The sequence below is a fragment of the Sceloporus occidentalis genome, unplaced genomic scaffold (assembly GCF_023333645.1).
Source record: "Sceloporus occidentalis isolate IW3139 unplaced genomic scaffold, rSceOcc1.0.p SCAF_8, whole genome shotgun sequence".
In the NCBI taxonomy this organism is placed as follows: domain Eukaryota; kingdom Metazoa; phylum Chordata; class Lepidosauria; order Squamata; family Phrynosomatidae; genus Sceloporus; species Sceloporus occidentalis.
Genome location: NW_028316988.1, coordinates 15,714,840 through 15,735,836, shown reverse-complemented (window position 1 = coordinate 15,735,836; position 20,997 = coordinate 15,714,840). Strand labels below are relative to the sequence as shown.

The 20,997-nt window shown below is 44.0% G+C and overlaps 1 protein-coding gene across 8 annotated transcripts in view; it reads left to right on the top strand.

Annotated features, from left to right (window-relative positions):
• LOC149308021 (voltage-dependent N-type calcium channel subunit alpha-1B-like) overlaps positions 1-20,997 on the top strand; it is a 170,986-nt gene that overhangs the window by 92,148 nt on the left and 57,841 nt on the right. For 6 of the 8 annotated variants that reach the window (XM_089534921.1, XM_089534918.1, XM_089534917.1 and 3 more), the window contains 8 exons: positions 1,580-1,692; positions 5,009-5,121; positions 6,848-6,979; positions 7,760-7,832; positions 9,691-9,808; positions 14,124-14,191; positions 16,034-16,140; positions 20,740-20,802. In XM_089534921.1, the coding sequence (XP_089391047.1) occupies positions 1,580-1,692; positions 5,009-5,121; positions 6,848-6,979; positions 7,760-7,832; positions 9,691-9,808; positions 14,124-14,191; positions 16,034-16,140; positions 20,740-20,802 (787 nt within the window). The remainder of the gene's footprint in view (positions 1-1,579; positions 1,693-5,008; positions 5,122-6,847; positions 6,980-7,759; positions 7,833-9,690; positions 9,809-14,123; positions 14,192-16,033; positions 16,141-20,739; positions 20,803-20,997) is intronic. The other 2 variants (XM_089534922.1, XM_089534919.1) reach the window with 1 other exon arrangement.

Genomic DNA, 20,997 nt, shown 5'->3' with positions numbered 1-20,997 from the left:
AAGTTGCAGCCTGGCTCTCCCTGTGGATATCAATATGCAGAGCAGGGAAAGCTTCAAAACAAGCACGCTTATTTATGTTGGCTTGAATATATTAGATACGTGCTTTGGGGAAAGAAGGGAGGCATGTTTGGAGTCCTCTTTCCCGGGCAGGGAGAAGGCTGGGTCTTTATCACACTTTCCCCAGCCTGTGCCTTGCAAATGTGTTGGACTATTGGGTTTGGTGAATGATGGGATTTGTTGTCCAACACACCTGGAGAGTGCAAAATTGGAGAAGCCAGCTTTATAGCATCCTCTCTGAAGTGTGCTCCCAGGATCTGATCCTTCGTGACAGCATAGAAATGGCATTAATTTGTCGGTGACTGACAAACGAAGAGCCGCTAACTGTCTAATTCGAATGTACTGGGGAGAGAGGGACTGGCGTGGCCTTTTTTTAATGAGTACGATCTTTTATAAACAACAGCAAAAAATTAGATTAAACAATTTGTAGCGAGCCCTCCCTCTGTCCTCCCTTCCTCCCATCCAGTTGTATTATGAAATGCTCCTTCTAAGAGAAGGCTAAATTAAATCTAGGAATGGACAAGCGACACTGAATTGCAATTTTTTTCCCGTTACAATGGCTGGCCAGTGTCAGATGGGAACCTGATCCATCAGCTGAAAGGGATGTGGATGGATGATGATACCTGGATGGAGATGGATGCATCTAGGACCGGCATCCTCTTACATCAGGATGGACAGCAGTGGTAGGTTCGGAGGGCAGTTTTCTGCCCTTGGAGTCTTCCAGAAGTTGGCACACAGATTGCCATGGGGGTCTTAACTAAAAAAAGAGAGGTTGGAAGAGTCAAGGGCCACAAATTCATCTATGGGATGCCACAGTCTTGGATCGCCATATCATGGAGTATCTCATCCTTTCGCCACCCATGTAGACTTCTTTTTCAGTTTAGCGTTTTTCTCTCTCTCTCTCTTGCACATAGGCTGTGATCCCATTTAATGCTGCTTATGCAGATTTAACATACTTATGTTAAATCCTATTTGTTGTACTTATACACAGATCTGAGAGGGCAATGGCTGCCAGCGTCATGGGTGGCACAAAGAACTCTTCCAGAATGCCATCCCAGCCAAACTGTGGAGGTTTTTGGTGTGGGAACTGCACCCGGGACCATCTTGGGCCCATCAGCACTGCAAAAATATTGCATTGTAATTCCACTTTAACTGGCATAGCTGCATCCTATGGAATTTGGGATTGTTAGTAAGGTGAGGCACTGGAGCTCTCTGTCTGAGAATTATAAGTACTCTTCCTAAACTGAAAATCCCAGGATTCCATCAGATGCTATAGTAATAATAATAATAATAATAATAATAATACATCAGACTATGATAAAACAATTAAAATCATTGCCACATGTTGCCACAACAATGAATCATGTGTAATGTGAAAAGGTCCTCAGTATAAGACAGCTTAATGTTTTTGTTTAATTACTATACATATTCAACTGTAAGTCAGCCTCATGTCAAGGGCAGGTTTTGGGGCCAAAATTATGGCAATTGAGCTTCTTCTCTTCCTTCTCTTGCTTTCTTTTAGATTTTGCTGAGTTTGTTTTCCTTGGCTTATTCCTCACCGAGATGTCCCTGAAGATGTACGGCTTGGGCCCAAGGAACTATTTCCATTCCTCCTTCAATTGCTTTGACTTTGGGGTAAGAAGAGACAAGTGGAATCCATGTCTGTACAATATTAATAAATAATAATAATAATAAAAAATTTATTTGTGTACCACCCTTCCAAAGATCAGGGCGGTGAACAGCATAAAATCAAACAATACCACAAATTACATAACATCAAATACAATCAATATACAAATACACCAATAAAAACAGATTAAAAAACCCCGTTAGCCATATTGACCTTCAATATGCTGTCTCCATGGCTAAGGGTTGTGCCCAGTCATCCAGCAGCTGTCCTTAGAGGGAGGGATTGTCCTTAGAACTTGCGGCTCTCCAGATGTTGTCTGACATCTTTTTAGTGACAAAGAAGAGATCCCAAGGGTCATCCAGTCCAACCCCCTGTCATGCCGGAATACACAATCAAAGCACATCCAACCTCCATCTAAAAACCTCCAAAGAAGGAGACTCCACAGCTCTCCAAGGGAGTGTTGTCCACTGCTGAACATCTCTTACCATCTGGAAGTTCTACCTAATGTTTAGGAGGAATCTCTTTCCCTGTAGCATGAATCGGTTGCTCCATGTCCTAGCCTCTGGAGCATCAGAAAACAAGCTTGCTCCATCCTCAACATGACATTTTGGTCCAGTACTTCTCCTTCCTTTTCCCATCTGGAAATGAAAATGAAAAGCTACTGCTGTTGTTCTTTAGCATTAAATGGGGGTTGTTTTTGTCATTATCTATGAAAACCCATTGTCTCAGAAACCTGTTTCATATAGTATTAAGCCTAAAGCATTCTGAACCCCATTTTTTTGTTTGAACCACATATATCATATTCATACTATATGGGCTTCAGACAAAAAATGGGGTTCAAATGGTTTAGGCAACATACTAGATGGAGTTAAAACAAAAATGGGATTCAGAATGATTTAGGCATGATACATTCTGAACCCATTTTTTGTCTGAACCCCATATAGTATGATGCATAAACCATTCTGAACCCATTTTTTGTCTCCCCTCCCCTGAAAATGTGGTCTTTCTATACCCTGCACACATAATGTCAGATATCTCACAGGGTTTTTCCCACACACTGGAGCCTATGTTCCTGGTCATGATGACAAAAACATTGCTATATTGAAGCTGATATATGCACCCTGTGCCACATGCAGGTACCACTTCTGTGCAGAATTGTGAACTGCAAAGTGCTCTGGCGTCCTAGTTGTGTTTCCAGTAAAAGCAAAAGATGCCATGGCTGTTTCTTATGAAGGGTTCAGGAAGAGCTGTTTCCCTCTCATGGCCTGAGCCATGTCTCTTGCACGCAGAAAGCAAAATTGCCCTTGGCGGCTGTCCGCTCCTACCAGCAAAACCAATGCTAATTTGCAGTTTCATTGGCAAGCTTTAAATCGAAAAGCCAAACACTTCTTCTTCTCCAGCCCTGGGGCTGGCCTGGCCCCACTCTAGGCACAGATGGTCATCACACGTGGAAAGAGGCCAAGCTCACAAGCCGGCAATGGCAAGCAGAAACCAAGTTTCCAAGTGCTAGAATTTGCTGGCCCCAAGCCCTTTCTCCTCCCGGTGTCACCTACACTACCATAGTTACACCAGTGTTATTATCCAAAAGGTTTTCGACCAGACTATTTAGAAAACCACCACCTGCTTCTCTGGGGTCAGATGCTTCTCTTCTGTACTGCTGCACACAAAAACGTCTATTGGCTCTCCTGCTTCGGCTTCCCGCCGTCAGTAGGGTCCAGATTGGGAGAAAGGTGCTTTATCTTTTGCTCATCCTTCATCATTTGCGAATCCTGCTGGGGATTGCGTGCCGTTTCCTTGTGTGGTTTCCCATCGCCCTCATTCCTCCCCTCCACACATTGCTTCTTTATAATCTCTGGAGGCCTTGGGAATATTTTGTAGCTGCATGGTGTGACAAAACATGCTATTTACTCATTTTTTCTTTAAAATATTGCTTTCCCGCTCCTGTGGTTTCCAATGTATGGCAACCCTAAGGCGAACCTATAATGGATTAAAACCTGGAGTGGATTCGGTGCTCCAATGATAGATTCACCTTAGGGTTGCTATAAGTGTAACATGCAAGTAGGATGACTATGACCATCAGCTATCACTGGATCTCCCCAAGGTCTTCCGGCCATATAGTCACCACCTTTACCTTGTACCCCTGCTTCTAGTTTTTGCATTTCCAAGTGGAATCATACCAATTTCTCTGTGCATTTAGGATGGCTATGATTCTTCCCAGCTCCTCCATTCCCTACTTTCCCCCCCGAAATCAGGTGTTTTTCAACTGTCATGTTGGCCCAGTGGGGAATTCCCCAGGCTTTGTGTTAATGGCCCTTTTGCACGGAAGCCTTTGGGTCCCTGCGCTCACACTGCAAGTAGCAAGGGCCGCCTTTAAAATGATGGTGGTTTGCAGTTTTTTGCAACTTCAGCCTTGTGAATATTTATTTCCCGAGTGCCTTGGGTGGCTGCGTGGGGCTGGGAAGGAAAGAAAGAGAAAGTGCCGAGCCAGCAAAAAAGCAAAGTAGGTAAAAATGGAAAGTTTTTGTGAAATGCAAATGGTGAGGCGAAGCGGAGAAAACCACCTGCGTAAGAGGCAAGCTTACATTATGAACTGGAATCCACACAAACTAGTCCTATCTGCAGGTGCAAAAACACTTCTGGGCCTCTGAAATTCTTTTTGCATCACTTCCAGAATCTAGCTCCTTTTATTGACTTTGTTATTTCTTAAGGAGGTTAAGGTACTGGAGGGGTGGTCTGATAAGGCAGATTTGATCATCTTCTTCAGAGGCTTCCTCTATATCATCTCAAAACGGCATGCAACAGCAGTGGCTTCTCTGGAAATGAGACCGGAAATCCATCCCAGGTTCAAACTCTGTTCCCCAAAGTCATAGTCCAACAGTCAGAACTACAATGATGGTCTCAGTCAGGAACGTGAATACAGTACTAAAATCATGTACAGTTGGTCCTCCATAGCCACAGATTTTTTTATCCACGGATTCAAGCATCCATGACTTGAAAATATTCCCCCCAAAATATAAATTCCAATAAGCAAACCTTGATTTTGCCACTTTATATAAGGGGCACCAGTTGACTATGCCTTTGTATTTAATGGGACTTGAGCATCCACGGATTTTGGTACCCATGGGGGGTCCTGGACCCAAACCCCAGCAGATACCAAGGTCCCACTGTACTTCTTCCAAAATGTGGATTAGACAACTCAAGCACCAATTTAGGAGATCTGCAGAATTACAGTAGCTCCTTCTGTTTCAGAAGTGCAGACTGGTCAGCATCAAATCTTTCCTTTTGTTTTCTCCAACCCACCGTATGGTTTTTCTTTTGCAGGTGATTGTGGGGAGCATCTTTGAAGTCATCTGGGCCGCAGTGAAGCCTGGCACCTCCTTTGGCATCAGTGTGTTGAGAGCCCTTCGGCTGTTGAGGATTTTCAAAGTCACCAAGTATGTTGCAGGTTCATTGGCGGAGCTCTTGTGCCTCTTGGATGCAAGGGTCTTTTGTTGTGTGCTGTTGCCATTGTTGTTGTTGTTATTATTATTATTATTATTATTATTATTATCCCACTTTTCCCCACAAAATGGTACACAAAGTGGCTTTTACAAATTAAAAAAACAATTAAAAACATACAGAAGTGGGCATTAAAATGGAAGAGAAGGCTAAATAAACAACTACCAATCCTAGAATCCCATAGCATGAAGTCATGGCAGTTAAAACAATGTCAGGCTGCACTACTTTAGCAGTGCAGATGCATCCTAAGTTCGCCCTCACAAACCATATTAGTGTTCCCTTCCCTTTAGATTAACAATAGGATTTGAGTCACTCCTGGACTAGAAATGGTGGAGTGAGTGTTTTGCATGACAAACTCGGAACTTATAACATATATATATGTAACTATCCAAGTTGCTTTTGAGAATCTGGGCAAGAGTTACTTTTAAAATGATAACTCTCCTGGCAACGAACTCCCTGGAACTCTAATGGTTAACAATTTCATTTAAAAGTAACTTCCCACACTTTTTCACGGCCTTTGAACTGATATTTTGAGAGGGAGAATGGGCTGCTATGGACCATCCCAGAGATGGATGCTGGGATGCTGGAGGACCTGCCTGGAGGTTGCCATGGAGACCAGCATCCGTGCCTCAAAGTGCCTATGCCCCCGGACATTATGAGAGGGATGGAAATAATTGGTGAGAAGGGGGAGAATCAGACAAATTGCTGCCTAGAATCAGAAACCTCTTAATAGTTGCTGCATAAAATGGGATTTAAATCATTGTCCAGTGTTGGGAGTCTCTTGGACGGCAGGCTTGCCTTGTCTAATGTGCGATTATTAAAGGGAGCCATTGCTTTAATGGCTCTTTCTTCATTTTCGGACTCATTAGTTCTCCTAATACAAATGTCCACAGCATGGCGTTTTTGTCTTCCGTTCCCCTTTCCCCACAGTTTAAAAAGGGAATGGGGAAAAAGTTGAGAGGCTGATTGTGTCCTTCAGTAGACAACCTTCCTTGACCTCTCTCTCTCTGTTTTGTATAACAGCAAATGAGCGGCACTTGGTCCATGGTCTGTCCCCATTTTGGTGGCCACTGTAATCTCCTTTTAGATTCTTCTGTTGAACCAGGAGAGTTGTTCTTGGCAGCCTACAAGAGCAACATCCTTCTCTAAAGAAGATGCAACCCTATGCAGATGCCTCCAGGCTCTTCTTGTTGCCCAGAACCCCTTCGGACTCTTCACTCTGGCCAACAAAATTTAATAAATTGCCTCTCCATGAACCTCTAGGCACGACAATTTACTTTTTAAATAAACTGCAGCCTCTCTGGCACTGTCCAACATTGAAAAAATAAAACCAGACCCAAGTCTACAAAAGCGCATGCTACCAGCTTCTTTCTTTCAGTTGGTCTCAGAGGTGCTACAAGATGCCTTTGCACACTTTGTATAGAGTTGTTAGAGTGGTGGACTGGCAGGCAGATGTAAGGGTTCAGGTTCCCAGTGAACCATGAAACTCAAGGAGTGATAGGAAAGGTGTAGCTGCTGAGGGTGAAATGAGATGAGGACGTGCTTCATTCTCTGCCATTTTGAACTTTGTATACCTTCCTTTTTCTTTTTTGCTGAAGCCTCCAGCTTTGTTCTGCCGTGTCCATCTCTTATTTCTTAGCTGACTTTGCTTTGGGATCTCAGGTACTGGAACTCCTTAAGAAACCTTGTGGTCTCCTTGCTGAATTCCATGAAGTCCATCATCAGCTTGCTGTTCCTCCTCTTTCTCTTCATCGTTGTGTTTGCTCTGCTGGGGATGCAGCTCTTTGGAGGACAGTAAGTCCAACCCTAAATGCTCTCAGGTCAACTTTCATTTGGATACATTCTCTGAGAGAGTTGAGAGGTTTTGCCAATCTCTTGAGCCTTCAGCCATACCTTTGTGGATGGTTGTTTGCAAAGCTTTGGAGAGCATGAAAGGATATGTCCAAATGGGGAAGAGAAAGAAAGGTGCCTCAAGAAATACTATAGGCTTGGGGTGAGCCAAATGCGCACCCTAAGGCTGCTTCTTTGCACCCCCTTTTTAGTGAGGAGATGATTGATCATTCTCGCCAAAGGTATTATGGGCCTTATCTGGACTTGGCAGGTCTATTTTAGAGCTTTTGGATTTGGGTCACTTCTGTTTTTTGAGGGGAATCCTTTCACAGGCTTGGAAAGCAAGAACTGGCCAATTTCATCCCACTAGAGATTTCTGGGCAAGGTCCACAACTGGACACCACCTACTTTTGATGGAGTAAGGCAGTGGTTCCCAACTTTGGTCCACCATTTGTTTTGGACTTCAGATCCCAGAAGCCCCAGCCAATTTTAGTTGCTTTTTGGCTTGGCCAACCTCCAGCCTTAGTGGCTGGAAGAGTAAATAGGAGCCACTTCTTGTGGATCTTTGAATACCAATTTCTAGGTAAAGGATGTCTGTTTACTTCAAGGTCTTCTTGGAAGCCCCTCAAAGGCAGGCAGGGAGCTGATGTATGAACCAGGATGGGCGACTAGAGGGGTCATTGGATTATCAATGTCTTATCTACTCCGTTGTCACCTAAATATCAATGTCCTGCCTTTTCCCAGGTTTCTTTCTAATGATGAAACACCAACCACCAACTTTGATACCTTCCCCACTGCCATCCTTACTGTGTTTCAGGTAAGAGTATTTCCTTAGGGATGGGTGGCGCTGGTGGAATTTGGTATTCTGAATGTTTCAGTTTGCAACTCCCATCATCCCTTAACCATTGGCCATGCTGGCTGAGGCTGTTTTTCACAGCTGTTTGAAAATGTATAGTTTTTTGTGGGTTTTTAGGGAGATGTGGCCGGGTTGTAGAAGAGTTTATTCCTGATGTTTCACTGTGTCCGGCATCTTCGGAGATGATGGGATTTGAGTTTTCCGAAGATGCTAGTCTCAGATGCCAGCGAAATGTCAAATAAAGTCCTCTAGAACACAGCTACATAGCCTGAAAAACCCTCAAAAAACTATGGATGCTGTCCATGAAAGCCTTTGACTTCACAGCCAGAAAATGCTTCCCAAATATTTTGCAGGTGTTAGACCTGAAGAGGAAACCACTCCAACTGACATCCCTCTGGAACCACAAAACCCCCTGGTTTTTCCTATATATCATAACAGTGGGCAGGTGAATAATTTCCACTGCCGTAACATTGCAGCATTTGGCTCTCCTGTCCTTCTTGCTTCTCTCCGATCTGTCTTGTCTTGGCACAACATGAGCAGCTGAGGTGACCTGCTTTCCATCTTTGCCCGCAGCTTCCTAAATTAACAAGGACTATAGCCTGAGATTGGCCTGGGGTCATGAAATATATATACAGTACACACACAGAGAGAGCATAGCATTTATAAGTCCAGTTCCTGCAGAATAGAATAATTGGGGATAGGAATCTTAGAGAGGAAGTGAGAGAAGGAGGCACAGACTTTAGCTAAAGAAAAAGGAGGGAGGGGATACTGGATTCTGCATTTTTGTCCAGATTCCTTATTACAAACAGCATCCCATGCCAACAGTCCCATCTACAAGGGGTCTTTAGTGTAAGGAGGATGGAGGCAAATGTTTTTACATAATGCATAGATTCAGTGGCACCTGACTGTTCCCAGGTCTATGAAACTGCTTAGCTTTTAAGATCAGACAGGATCTGGTGCTTTTAAGGCATTTGGGACCTAGGTGTCTATATACAGTCTCCTTATTTCTTTGACTTGGCAAAGAATAGCATACTCTGTGCCACTCTGGTTGAAGCTTGTGGTATCAAGCGTCATGTGATTTAAAGAGTTGACCCATGTCACACCACTGCTGTGACATTAGCTATGAGTCGTCCCTAGATCTTAGGGTTTTGGCTTGAAATCTCTGAGTTTGGAATAGTCCTGGCCTAACAACCCTATGGCATAATCTGTGCCACTCCAGTTGATGCTTATGGTATCAAGTATCACACGATACCATAACGATCACCAGGGCCTGTCCATTGTGACATTAGCTATGGGTCATCCCTAGTTCTCAGGGTTTGGGCTTGAAATCTCTGAGTTTGGAATAGCCCTGGCCTTGCAAACTTATTATTATAGCCCTAGATGGTTAACAAAAAAACCAAGGGGTGAAACATTAGCATTTAGATGGACTGCGGATTCTTTGTTTCTCTCATCTATATAAATACAAAGGGCCGTCCTATCAGTGGTTTGCTCACACAAGCACTCTTTCATACAAAACAGAATAACCCAGAGTGCAAACAATAAAATGGCAGTGGCAATGTCACAAAAAAGAAGGATGGAGCCGGTACCTACCCGGCCACTTCAAAGTCTCTGCCGGATAAAATGCGTCCTTCCCAACCTCCCAGAGAGAGCATGGGAGCCAGATTCAAGAGCCGTCTTCGCCAGAGTGTTGTTGTAATAGCACCGCTATAGAGAAATCATCCTCCCTCATAGCTTCTGAGCCTTGCATTGGATAGCAAGGACAAGAAACAAAATTTCTTCATCACTTTTTCCCTCCTTCCCTTGCATATTAACTTTACAGATTCTGACCGGAGAGGACTGGAACGCAGTGATGTACCAGGGGATCGAATCCCAAGGGGGCGTCCACTCCGGGATGTTCTCCTCGGTCTACTTCATTGTCCTGACGCTGTTTGGTAACTGTATCCTTGCAGTGTTGAGATTTGATTTGCTAATGGCCTTTTGCACAGCCGGCCAACCCACGTGTGGGCAGACGCCGGAGTGACCTGCTAATGGGCGGCGGGTGAAAGTTACTGGAATGCCATTAGCTGAGGATATTGATTTGCTGTGAAATATGGTTATCCGTGTGAAAAGGGAAGAGTCCAGCCTTCAAAGAGCTCTGGCTGCTGAAAATTGGAGCAGGCTGAGACCCGTTTATTCAGCAAGGAGGCCATATAGCAAACCTGCTTGGCATCTAGATTGGAGTGGATCTCTCTCTCTCTCTCTCTCTCTCTCTTGATGCCAGGCAGATGTGAACCCAGATGTTTCCTATTAGTCTTAATTTGGAAAAAGGATTCCATCCAAACATTAGGAAGAACTTCTGGATGGTAAGAGCTGTTGCTTCAGAGTGTGGTCGAGTCTCCTTCTTGAGCTGTTGTGGCTCCATTTTGTGGAGTGAATCATAGAATCCTAGAGTTGGAAGAGACCCCAAGGGCCATCCAGTCCAACCCCCCTGCCATGCAGGAACTCTCAATCAAAGCATACCCGATGGATTTATAATATAGTGAGGTATTCAGCTTCATCTGTCAGTGAGCTTTGGTGCCTTGTCTAACTACAAATCCCAGGACTCTGTAGGATAGAGTCATGGTGGTTAAAGTGGTGTCCGACTGTTTTAATTTTGCAGTGTATTCATCCAAGTCAGTGCTGAATTAGGATTGCCAGCCACTTCTTTTTAGGCCACAGAGACTCCTAATTTTTCACATTATATCCCTATCTTCCTCCATAGCTTCCATGTCAGTGGGTCAGTGAATCCATTCTGGGTTTTAGTACCAACTTTCAATCCCAGAAACACAACACTATCCTCAAAATAGTTTTGTTCCCTTTGATAGTTCCTTTACTGTTCATACTAAAACCTGGAATGGATTGACTATCCTACTACTGGCATAGGATCCACCAGCTGCTTTCACCTTCTGAGCAAGAATACAAATGTGTTGATTTGTCGTTCATTTTAGCAGATCTCATTCGAGGAGAAGCTTCTGGCTGAACAGATAACCCATAATCCCAAAGCAGGAAGCACATTTCCCAGTTACAATTCAGTTACAGATGAGCTGAGAAAGGGTTTGGATCTAATGAACAGTCATTAATCTCTTAAGCATTTGAAGTCGATAATTTAGATTTCCTGGCACCCAAGGGACTGTAGTGGACCAGCCCTCCCAGATCCTCACATTTTAGGGATGCCATGCTGTGCCCGCTCATAAAAATTCTATAGCTGTGCCATGGATAATTTCGCCCGAGAGCCGCACTTTTCAGAAAGAGTCTTTTAAAGAATTATTTCAGCCATCTCTTCTGTTCTTTTGCCTGAAGTGGCTGTTATTGGCTATGCCTGGCTCATTCCAAAAGAAGTGCAAAAGGAGCAGCCCACAGTGCACTTACACATCTCAAGTGAAAGGGATCCGTTCAAAGCGTGGTGCATTTATAAAGCTGCAAAGCAAAAAAACAGAGGGAGAAAAGTGGAAATGTCTTTCAAATTTATAGTTTGCAAGTGGTAGATCCTGGCGGCTGAAAAGAGCCCCACTTCTTCTGCAGATGAGCTTTTTTATACTTCCGGGGCCAAACTTCTTGGATCCATCCCCTTTCTGAAACAAGTAGATACTTCAATGGCCATTGCTTTGTCCTGGTTTTAGAACTTCATCACCTCTCCATGATTTTTTCCCTGCCGGGTGCATTAATAATCATAATCATAACCATAACTTTTATCCATATGCCACTTCTCCACCAGGATTGAGGTGGCTCACAAAGCAAAAGCTTGTACACAAAGCTTGTATAAGAGCATCTATTGGGGATGGATTGGAGCCAAGATGTGGGCATTCCTCCCAAATAGGAATTCTGCCACAGTCCTGAAATGTTCCTTCCCAAACTTCTTGAAACTTGACTTGACCAGTTGGCTAAGAATTTAGAAATACAGTTTAAGCATCCGGAGAAAATGAGACGATCAAGTTAGCTAGGAAATGTGAATGCATCTAATGTGAGATCGAGAGATACTGGCTTTTTAGAGGCAAATGTTTGCCAGCCCTTGGCTCTGCTTTGCAGCAGCCATGTCTATTGGTCATAGAACACACTTCCATCATGATGATGATGATGATGGATGATGATGAGGAGGAGAGTGCTTTACACTTCCAAGTTTTCATCTTCTGGAAATATAAAGGCCATCTGTGCCCTGAAACATGTTGGTGTCAGGCTTTTTAATTGTTTTAATAAATCAGATTCTCATCTGATCTTGCTCTGCACCTTTGCTAGATCATCTGCACCCTGCTCTCCTTCCTCTTGTTGCTGGACTGTGCCCTACATTTCTGTGGCATGCTCCTCCATTTCAATGCCATTGTTAATGCTCATTACAGACACACACAGATGCGCATGGGCCAGCCTTTCTCCCAGAGCTCGATTCCCTTCCAGTGGTTTCTCTCACCCTTGTTAACTGCCAAACAACAAACCTTAATGGAAGCATCAGGACATGAAATGCAAAGCGAGCAGGCGAGAAGAAGGACTCCGGCCGATAGATTCTAGCGCAAATGGGCACGGCTTGCGGTAATGAGACGGTATTAAGGGAAGAAGAATGGCCCTGAGCTACAGCTTGAGCTGGGAGCCGGAGGCGGAAATATCTGAAAAGAGAAATGGGGACAATTTCCCGACTGGAGACATTTCACTCCGGACTCAGATACTGTCTGCAAAGCAGTGAGAGCAGGGAAGAAAATAAGCTGGTCTCCCTAAAGCTTTTTTTTTGCACCTTATAGCACCCCCAAAAGCTGATTTTTTTAATGGCAGATAGGAAAACTCTGTTTAAAGGAAGCAAAGGATTGCTTGAAAAGGCTTGTAGTGTTTCACCACTGAATGTCAACAGTAAGCAGTTACAATGCATTTAAAGCCTGTTTTGGGTTTGTTTTTTATTCTTCTCAAAGTTGCTAAATTCTGGTGGTACCATTTGCTACTGATCCTGAATTTTGGAGTGGGGAGTGAACATATCCCATATCAGGTACTAGGGAGAAAAATTGGGGACCTGTACTTGCTGAATGTGCCTAGTCTCATTTGAGGCGAAATCTGCTTCTCCAGATCAAGGTAGTAATAGGTGGCAGTTATGTGCCTTCTAGTCAATTCTGACTTACGACAAACCTCTCAAAGGGTTTTCTTGGGAAGATTATTCAGAGGGGCTTTGCCCTTGCCTCCTCTGAAGCTGAGATAGTGTGACTTGCCAAGGTCCCCCCTAGATTTCTGTGTCTGAGCAAGGATTCAAACCCTGGTCTTGCAGAGTCCTTCTCCATCCCTCAAACCACTACATCACACTGACTCTTCAAGTAAAAACACCACTCTACTTTGGCCAGACCTCACCTGGAATAATAAATTTAGTTCTGGTTAACATAGTTCAGCTAGGACTGGAATATATCCAGAGGAGAGGGACTAAGATGGTAAAAAGAATAGACTTTAAGCCTTAGGAGGAATGGTTGAGGGAGCTGTGCACATTCAGCTTGGAGAAGAGAAGATTGAGCGGTGTTGTGACAACCGTCTTTAAATATTTGAAGGGATGCCATGTAGAAGATGGAGTGAGATTGTTTTCTGCCACACCAGAGACTGGGACATGACCGGATGGACTCCAATTGCAGGAAAAAAGATTCCACTGAAACATTAAAAAGAGCATCCTAATGGTAAGAACTATTCAACAGACTAGAAGGGTGATGGACTGTCCTCCTTTGGAGATCTTTAACCCAATATTGGATGCCCACCTAGAAGGAGTGTTTTAGCACTGGGAAGCCTTTAGCTGGCCCTTGAGGTACTTTCCAAATCTATGATTCTTTGCAGTGCTGAAATAGATCAATTGCATGCTGATATTTTCACATAAGCCACTTTGTACCTAGTTGTTCTTGTTTTTTAAAATAATACTTCTAGAGCCAGCATGGCATAATGGTTCAAGTGTTGGGCTACTCTAGGGACCAGAGTTCAATTCCCAGCTCAGCCATGGAAACCCACTTGGTAACCTTGGGCAAGTCACATTCTCTCAGCCTCAATGGCAGACCCCTTTCCCTGAAGAAACTGTCCAACAAAACACTGTGATATGGCTCCTTAAGGTAGCCATAAGCCATAACTTGGAAATGACATGAAGGCAAAACAACAACAACAAATTTCTGAAGATGCTGGCCACCCCTTGGACTTCGGTGTGAAATCTTGGGGTGTGTTGTGTTGCATGAAAACGTATCTTTAACTTAGCATGCGTGAAGATCCTTTTAAGAACCTTAGCGGCTGAATCAGACACGCTCCTGAACGTCTTCTTGGCCATTGCGGTGGACAACCTTGCCAACGCACAAGAGCTGACCAAGGTGAGTGAAAGGGAGCGAGAGAGATGAGGTTCTCAGGAGGGGTTGGCAGTGGCGGGGCTGCTTGGCACCGTTCCTCCTCCATCAAAGGAAGCTGGCAGAATCTTTTCTCGTTTGAAATTCCCTTTGCTCTTCTAACATGGTTCTGTATTGGATGAAATGCCCTTGAGATCTAATCAGACCTGCAGAGAACTGTCTCCAGCTTCGTATAGATGGGCAACTATGAGAGGCTATGGGGTGCATTAATTCCCCAGGAGTCCTTGGAGGGTTGCACCTTCCCCACTACAGCTCCTAGACAAAATCACATAGAAGTTATAAACTGCAACTCCACTGCTAGTGTGACTTTGGTCATCCTAGCCAGGGGGATCCTAGGAGTTGCAGTCCAAAAAAGTAACTTTCCTCAGATGCCGCACGGATGTAACTGAATTTTGTTTCATGGTAAGCCACAGCCAGTTCGCAATCAATGCTACTTCTTGCTTCTTTTAAAACCACAACCTGCAACATTTTCCTCTTGCATGTTTCTGATTGTCTACTCAGGAAGAACACTAAAAGACTTGCAAGGGGGTTTCTGTCTCTGGAAAACCAAAACAGAAGAGCAGCTCCTTCGTATGTAAAAGAGAAAGAGGGAGGAGGAGGAGGAGTTTAGGCCGTTTCCTTTGTAAAATTCTTTAAATTTCTCCTTGTGAATATTTCAGGAGCCAACCGGCTGCAAAGCTGACTTTGTTAGTGTTTGTGGTGGAGGGCAATGAAATATTGATGGGACCAAAAGCACTGATAAATCACGCAGCTTCCTTTGAAATGGTTCTCAGTTAATTCAGGCCATGGATCCGAAAATCACTGGGGTCTTTTGCACGAGGGAAGTGGATGGGGCGGGAGGGATCCAAGTAGTTCACTTACCTGCTGCATCTTGAAGAAGGGAAGCGAATTGCTCCCGAAATGTGGCCACATAGCAGCCATGGAAAGAATCCTTGCTGTTCTCAATAAGAAATGGAATATCAGTATGCAAAGGGATCTTGTAGCATACTTGAGGTAACTGTGCGAAAGAGATTGTGGCAGGAGCTTTTGTAGACTTGGTCTACTTCCCAGTGGTGTCACTAGGGGTGTGTGGTGGGTGCAGACTGCACTGGATGACACTGCAAAGGGGGATGCACACTGGTACATTGAGTGGGGCTGGCACAACTGCAGCTGTGCCAAACCCAAAACAGCTGTCTGGAGTCATAGCACTGCCCCCCACAGCACCAGGCATTGCTGGGGTGTGCAGTGCCTTTCATTTGGGATCTGGCATGGCTGCTGCATGGAGCCACCCCTCTGAGCAGCAGCCATTACTGCGGGGAAAGGTCCTTCCCTTCAAAGCCTGGTATGGCAGTCATGTTGAGCTCTGAAGGGCTTTTGGAGGCCTCAGAACCACCATAAGGAATAAGGAAAGGTTGTTGTCATCTTTTCTTCCTCATGTACCAAAATAACTTGCCTGGGTTTGCACACTATGCAATTTGACTCGGATGGGTGATGGAGGCACCATTTTTTGCTCTGCTTCTTGCGCTGATCCCAGTGGTTTCCTTGTCCTAGTGGTCTCCTTTTAGGTTCTTCTCTTTCCCCTTATAAGGTGGATATGTCATCTTGACTTCGTATTTCTTTTATTTTAAAAATTTAAACCAATGATTCCCAAACTTTGGTCCTCCAGGTTTTTTGGACCTCAACTCTCAGAAGCCCTAGCCAGCTTGGCCAATAGTCAGGAATTCTGGGAGCTGAAGTCCAAAACATCTGGAAGACCCAAAGTTTGGGAACTGCTGTTTTAAAGCGTGACCCTGTTGACTGATATGCTATGTGCCCTTGTCTTTGAAACAGGATGAAGAGGAAATGGAAGAAGCTACCAACCAAAAACTCGCCCTGCAGAAGGCCAAGGAGGTAGCAGACGTTAGTCCTCTGTCGGCAGCTAACATTTCCATAGCAGCGTAAGGGTTCTTTTTATTACATAGGAAATGTGATGCCAGTTTGTTTCTTGTGTGTGTGTGCCACCTTCCACTCTTGGATTCTTATGATCTGAGCAGAGCCTTGCATATCGCACTCGAGTGACACATTACACACACACACACACAGCCCTTCATTGCAGCATCTTATGTAAAGAGCATAGATCTGAGAGGAAGAGGAAGAAGTTCATTAAAAAACAGAGTCCCAGAATTTCAGTTCTTGAAAATAATTTAATAACTCTTTTATTAGGATTCCCTCATGAAAGACCCTCCTTTTGCCATTTCCATTGGGAAAACTTTCCTCTGTCCATGTTGCAAAGATGCCATTGAATGGGAGGCATTCAGTTAACCTGAGTTAGCTAGCTCCATCCTCAACATGGCATCCCTTCAAATACTTAAACATGGCTACCATGTCACCTCTTCAGCTTCTCTTCTCCAGGCTAAACATCCCCAGCTCCCTAAGTTGCTCTTCATAGGCCTTGGTATCCAGACCTTTATCTGATTTTGGCTATCATCCTGAACTGTCCTAATGAAAAAGGATTGAGCTAGGACCCAAAAATTGGCTCCCAGACCTGGCACAATTGCTCATCCTGGTCTGGTTCCAAGATTAATGCCTTCTCCCAGACTTTGTAGTCTTTCAGGTTGTTGCTTCTTAAATCCTCACCCTAATGCCCTCCTCTCTTCTGGGCTTGACTTTTCCTTTAAAACCAGTGGCTGCATTAGACTCCACACCAGCTTCTGCTATTGTCTAATATAGAAATCCAGTCCATAAATACAGAACAATCTTGACTTGGGAAGGGGAAGCTTGAACCTTATGGAAAAATTGACCTTGCAGGGTTGTGTTGTTTCAGTGCAACAGTAAAGCATTCAAGCTTTAAAAGTCTGGCTCCCTGCATTTCCTCTGTGACTTGAGTTCCCTCTGACTCACAATTTTGCAAGGTTGGCTGGAGCTCAGCTGGATAAGCTTGGTTATAAAATCCCTTTTAGGTCTTTGCATCCCATCAAACATGCCTACTTTTGTTTTGGGCAGCTTTTTTATTATTCTCAGTGCAACCTCACTCACCCATAATACACTTAGACAGGTGGCACATTTGTAAGTCTGAGCTTTTTTCCTCCTCCACTAAGAAGATGACGAAATTTCAACTGTGCCTCCTTTATGGTTGAGACAGGCTGTTGTGACACAGCAAGACAGCCTGCTGAGAGTGATCTGAATCGCGTAAGGCTTCTTGCTTTGTGCAATCCGTGCAAAAATGTCTCCGGTGCCTTTTCACGTTAAAAACAAAATTGGAGCGGCAAATTGCTTGCAAAGATGCAAGCCACCCCTCAAAGATTCCTGCTTTTCAACACTCCTTGCAGCAAGACAGTAGGAGCAGTACCTTTACATTTACAGTATTTCCAGAACAGTGCGGACATTGCAAAAAAACCCCCAAAACTGTGTCTAACCAGAGAGGCATTAGGGGTGCATTGAACCAGCGACTTCCACCATTCAAAGTTGATGTCCTACTAGTATAGTCCAGGGATGGAAAACCTGCAGGCGTCCAGATTTTGTTGACATGCAAGAGGATAAGATTTGCTGCTGCAAACGGTGACTGGGTTAAATGACTTTGAGGGATGTATGCATGGGCCAAAAGGCCCATTTGACCCCCCAGCCTGGCATCGTCCTGTTCAGGTGAAGCAAGCCGAGAGCCTTGGGTAAGGAATGGGAAGATTGGATGCCGTTTTGGCAGATTTGGCCCAACACCAACCCTACTGGCCCTTAGACTGGTTTGCAACAATAATATTTCCAGAAACCTTGCCACAAGAGCTGGTAGTTTAGATAGGAATGGATTAGTAGTCAAAATACAATGGGGTTGACCTGTTGTATCATGCCCATTAATTTTTGGCCTTAAATGTAGAAGTTACGCATCCCTTGAAGGTGGGTCATAGGTTGAGAAAAGTTGGAAGGACCTCAGAGGTCCCCTTGCTGATCCTCTTGCCAGCGTAGGACATTTGACACTACAGAATCATTGGCAGGTTTCCATCCAAACATTATTCACGTTGGTAAGTATAACAGTTGTTCTTCTCTTGGAGATAGTGAATAATTTTCTGTCTCAAGAAAAATAGCGAGACAGGAACCTATCAGGAGGTTTTCTTTTTTAAAGATATAGGTGGTTTGCAGAAAGAATCGAAAGACATTTTGCTGAACTCTTGAGGAAAGTAGAGGTGTAATTCGTCACTGGTTTAGTTCTCAAAGGAAACAATGTGTAATTTCGGCCATTTTCTTCCCATTCTGAGAAGATTGTTGAAATCTTCAAAAAGGACACCAGTTTGGAAAGCGTCCACATTTAGGACCGACGATGTGATAAATGATATTTTTGTGCGTAAAACAGCACTGTGTGTGAATAAATGATATGCTCTTTTCCTGCAATGAAAATGCTGTCGACAGGGACTTTGCTCAAAATGCGCATGTGTTATTCTTTGCACAGAAAACCGAAACAAGGATGGGAAGAAAATGCCGGGGAAATCAGGATTTAAAGAATTTCACACTGCTAGTCCATAGGCTAATGGGATTTAGGTTTTCTTTAGTTAAATCCCAGAGATCCACAAACCAGAGCATGTTGCAAATACAGAAATACTCTGATGCCACACTGCAGAATTAACATAGTTTGACACTGTTTTAACTGCCATAGCTCCATCCTGTGGAACCCTGGGATTTATAGTTTGCTGTGGCACCAGAGCGCTCTGACAGAGAAGGCAAAATATCTCACAAAACTACAAATCCCAGAATTCCATAGCATTGAGCCATGGCAGCGACTGTGGTGTCAAACTATGTTAATTCTGCAGTGTAGATGCAGCCAGACATATCCATTCTGCATTAAAATACTATGAGGATACCATGATTTAAAGACTAACAAACCCAGCTATATATATATTAATCACATTTTTAAAGTTAAACTCCTGAGAAATACAAAGATGCATGCATACATAGCTATTTTGCACTGAATCCCCCCCCCCCCCAGGAATTTGTCTTGGATTACTGAACTGAACATAACACAGAGTATTTTCCTGCAGCCCCTGCAACAAAACCAAATTTACTGCTGCTGTTAATAAACCATGCGGAGTCAGAAAGCCTTGCCAGTCCACAGCAAAGTATCTTCTATTAGAGGTTCCATATCTACCTTTTGACCTCAGCAAAGGAGGTTGGGCAAGTAAATATTGAGCATCTTCTCAATCCTGCTGCGCTCTGATGGACATCTGGTGGAATACCATCTCCATGTCTCTATACCTCCTTTCCTAGAGGGTTTAACTCAGTGGTTTCCAAACATTTGGTCTTCCAGATGTTTTGGACTCTAGCTCCTAGAATTCTTGACTGTTGTCCAAGTTTTCTGGGAGCTGAAGTCCAAAACACTTGGAAGACCAAAGTTTGGGAATCACTGGTCTAATCAACCATGAAGCCAAAGCTGTGTCTTTTATTGTTGTCCTTTCAACTGTGTTTTTAATTTTCTTGTGTTTAAGGTAACATTTCTACTAGAATTCACTTGTTATCTTTGTTCTTCTTTGTCAGCATTGGGTGCCCCCCTTTTTTTTTTGCAGAGTGGCTTAAGTTAAATGAATCTATAGCACAACTTGAGTTTGCTCCTGTAACTTCATGATGTTCCAGAAACATCTGGGAACCAGGCTCTTTGAGCTAAGTCTTATTCTACGGGCTCCAGATGTTAGAGTGGTGCTCCTCAACCAAGGGAGGCTCTAGATCAGTGGTCCCCAAACTTTGGTCCTCTAGATGTTTTAGATTTCAGCTCCCAGGATTCTTGACCGCTGGCCAAGTTGGCTCGGACATCTGGGAGATGAAGTCCAAAACTCCTGGAAGCCCAAAGGTTGGGAACCACTGCTTCCAGACATCAGCTTGCAAAATCCTTCACCACTGGTCCTGCTAGCTAAGGTTTATAGGAATTGAACTCCAGCTCCCAACCTACAATTCCCAGTGAGAATTGCTTCACTGAAGCATGTCCTACCACTCTACCCACAAAGTGATGTGTATTTGTTTCAATGAAGAGATGTAAAAATCAGTGTGGCGTAGTGGTTAGAGTGTTGGACTATGACTCTGGAGACCAGGGTTTGATCCCCAGCTTGTCCATGAAACCCACTGGGTCACCTTTGGCCAGTCATACACTCTCAGCCTCAGGGGAAAGCAATGGCAAACCACCTCTGAACAAACCTTGCCAAGAAAAACCCATGGTAGGTCCATGTTAGGGTCACCATAAGTCGGAAATGACTTGAAGGCACACAACAACAACAACAACAACAACAACAACATAAATACCCACGACCTACATGTGATCGAAGCATCTCAGTTTGATATCTCTTGATGGGTTTTCAAGCACTGTTTCCCTTTTATTTCATTTTCAGTTTTCTTAGGTTCCTTGGCTTCGTCTTCCTTCCCTTTTTCAACCAGCAGATGGGAATCATACCTTGCTCTTTTTTAGGTTTACAGTCCAGGCTGAGCCCAGCGGGTCCAAATCCCCGAATTCTCTCCGGGGAAGGCTTTTATATATTTTCTTTGCCCCCTCTCTCACTTTTTTGTTCTTCTGTTTCTTGCATGTGCAGTTTTGTAAAGCAAACTCGAGGTACTGTATCTCGCAGCTCGTCGGTCTCCAGCGTAAATTCACCGTGAGTTGCCCCTCTGTGTACAAATATACAGTAAATGGATTCATGATATATATCTTACCTATATATCTACATATGCGTATACAAGGAGTTCCCCGTCCTTCGCTCCCCGTCCCCTTTCCCCCTTCGCTTAAGTCATCGGCATCATTGTGGAAAACTTGGCGGAATCAAAAGTGGACCAGCAGCGCCTTTGTAAAT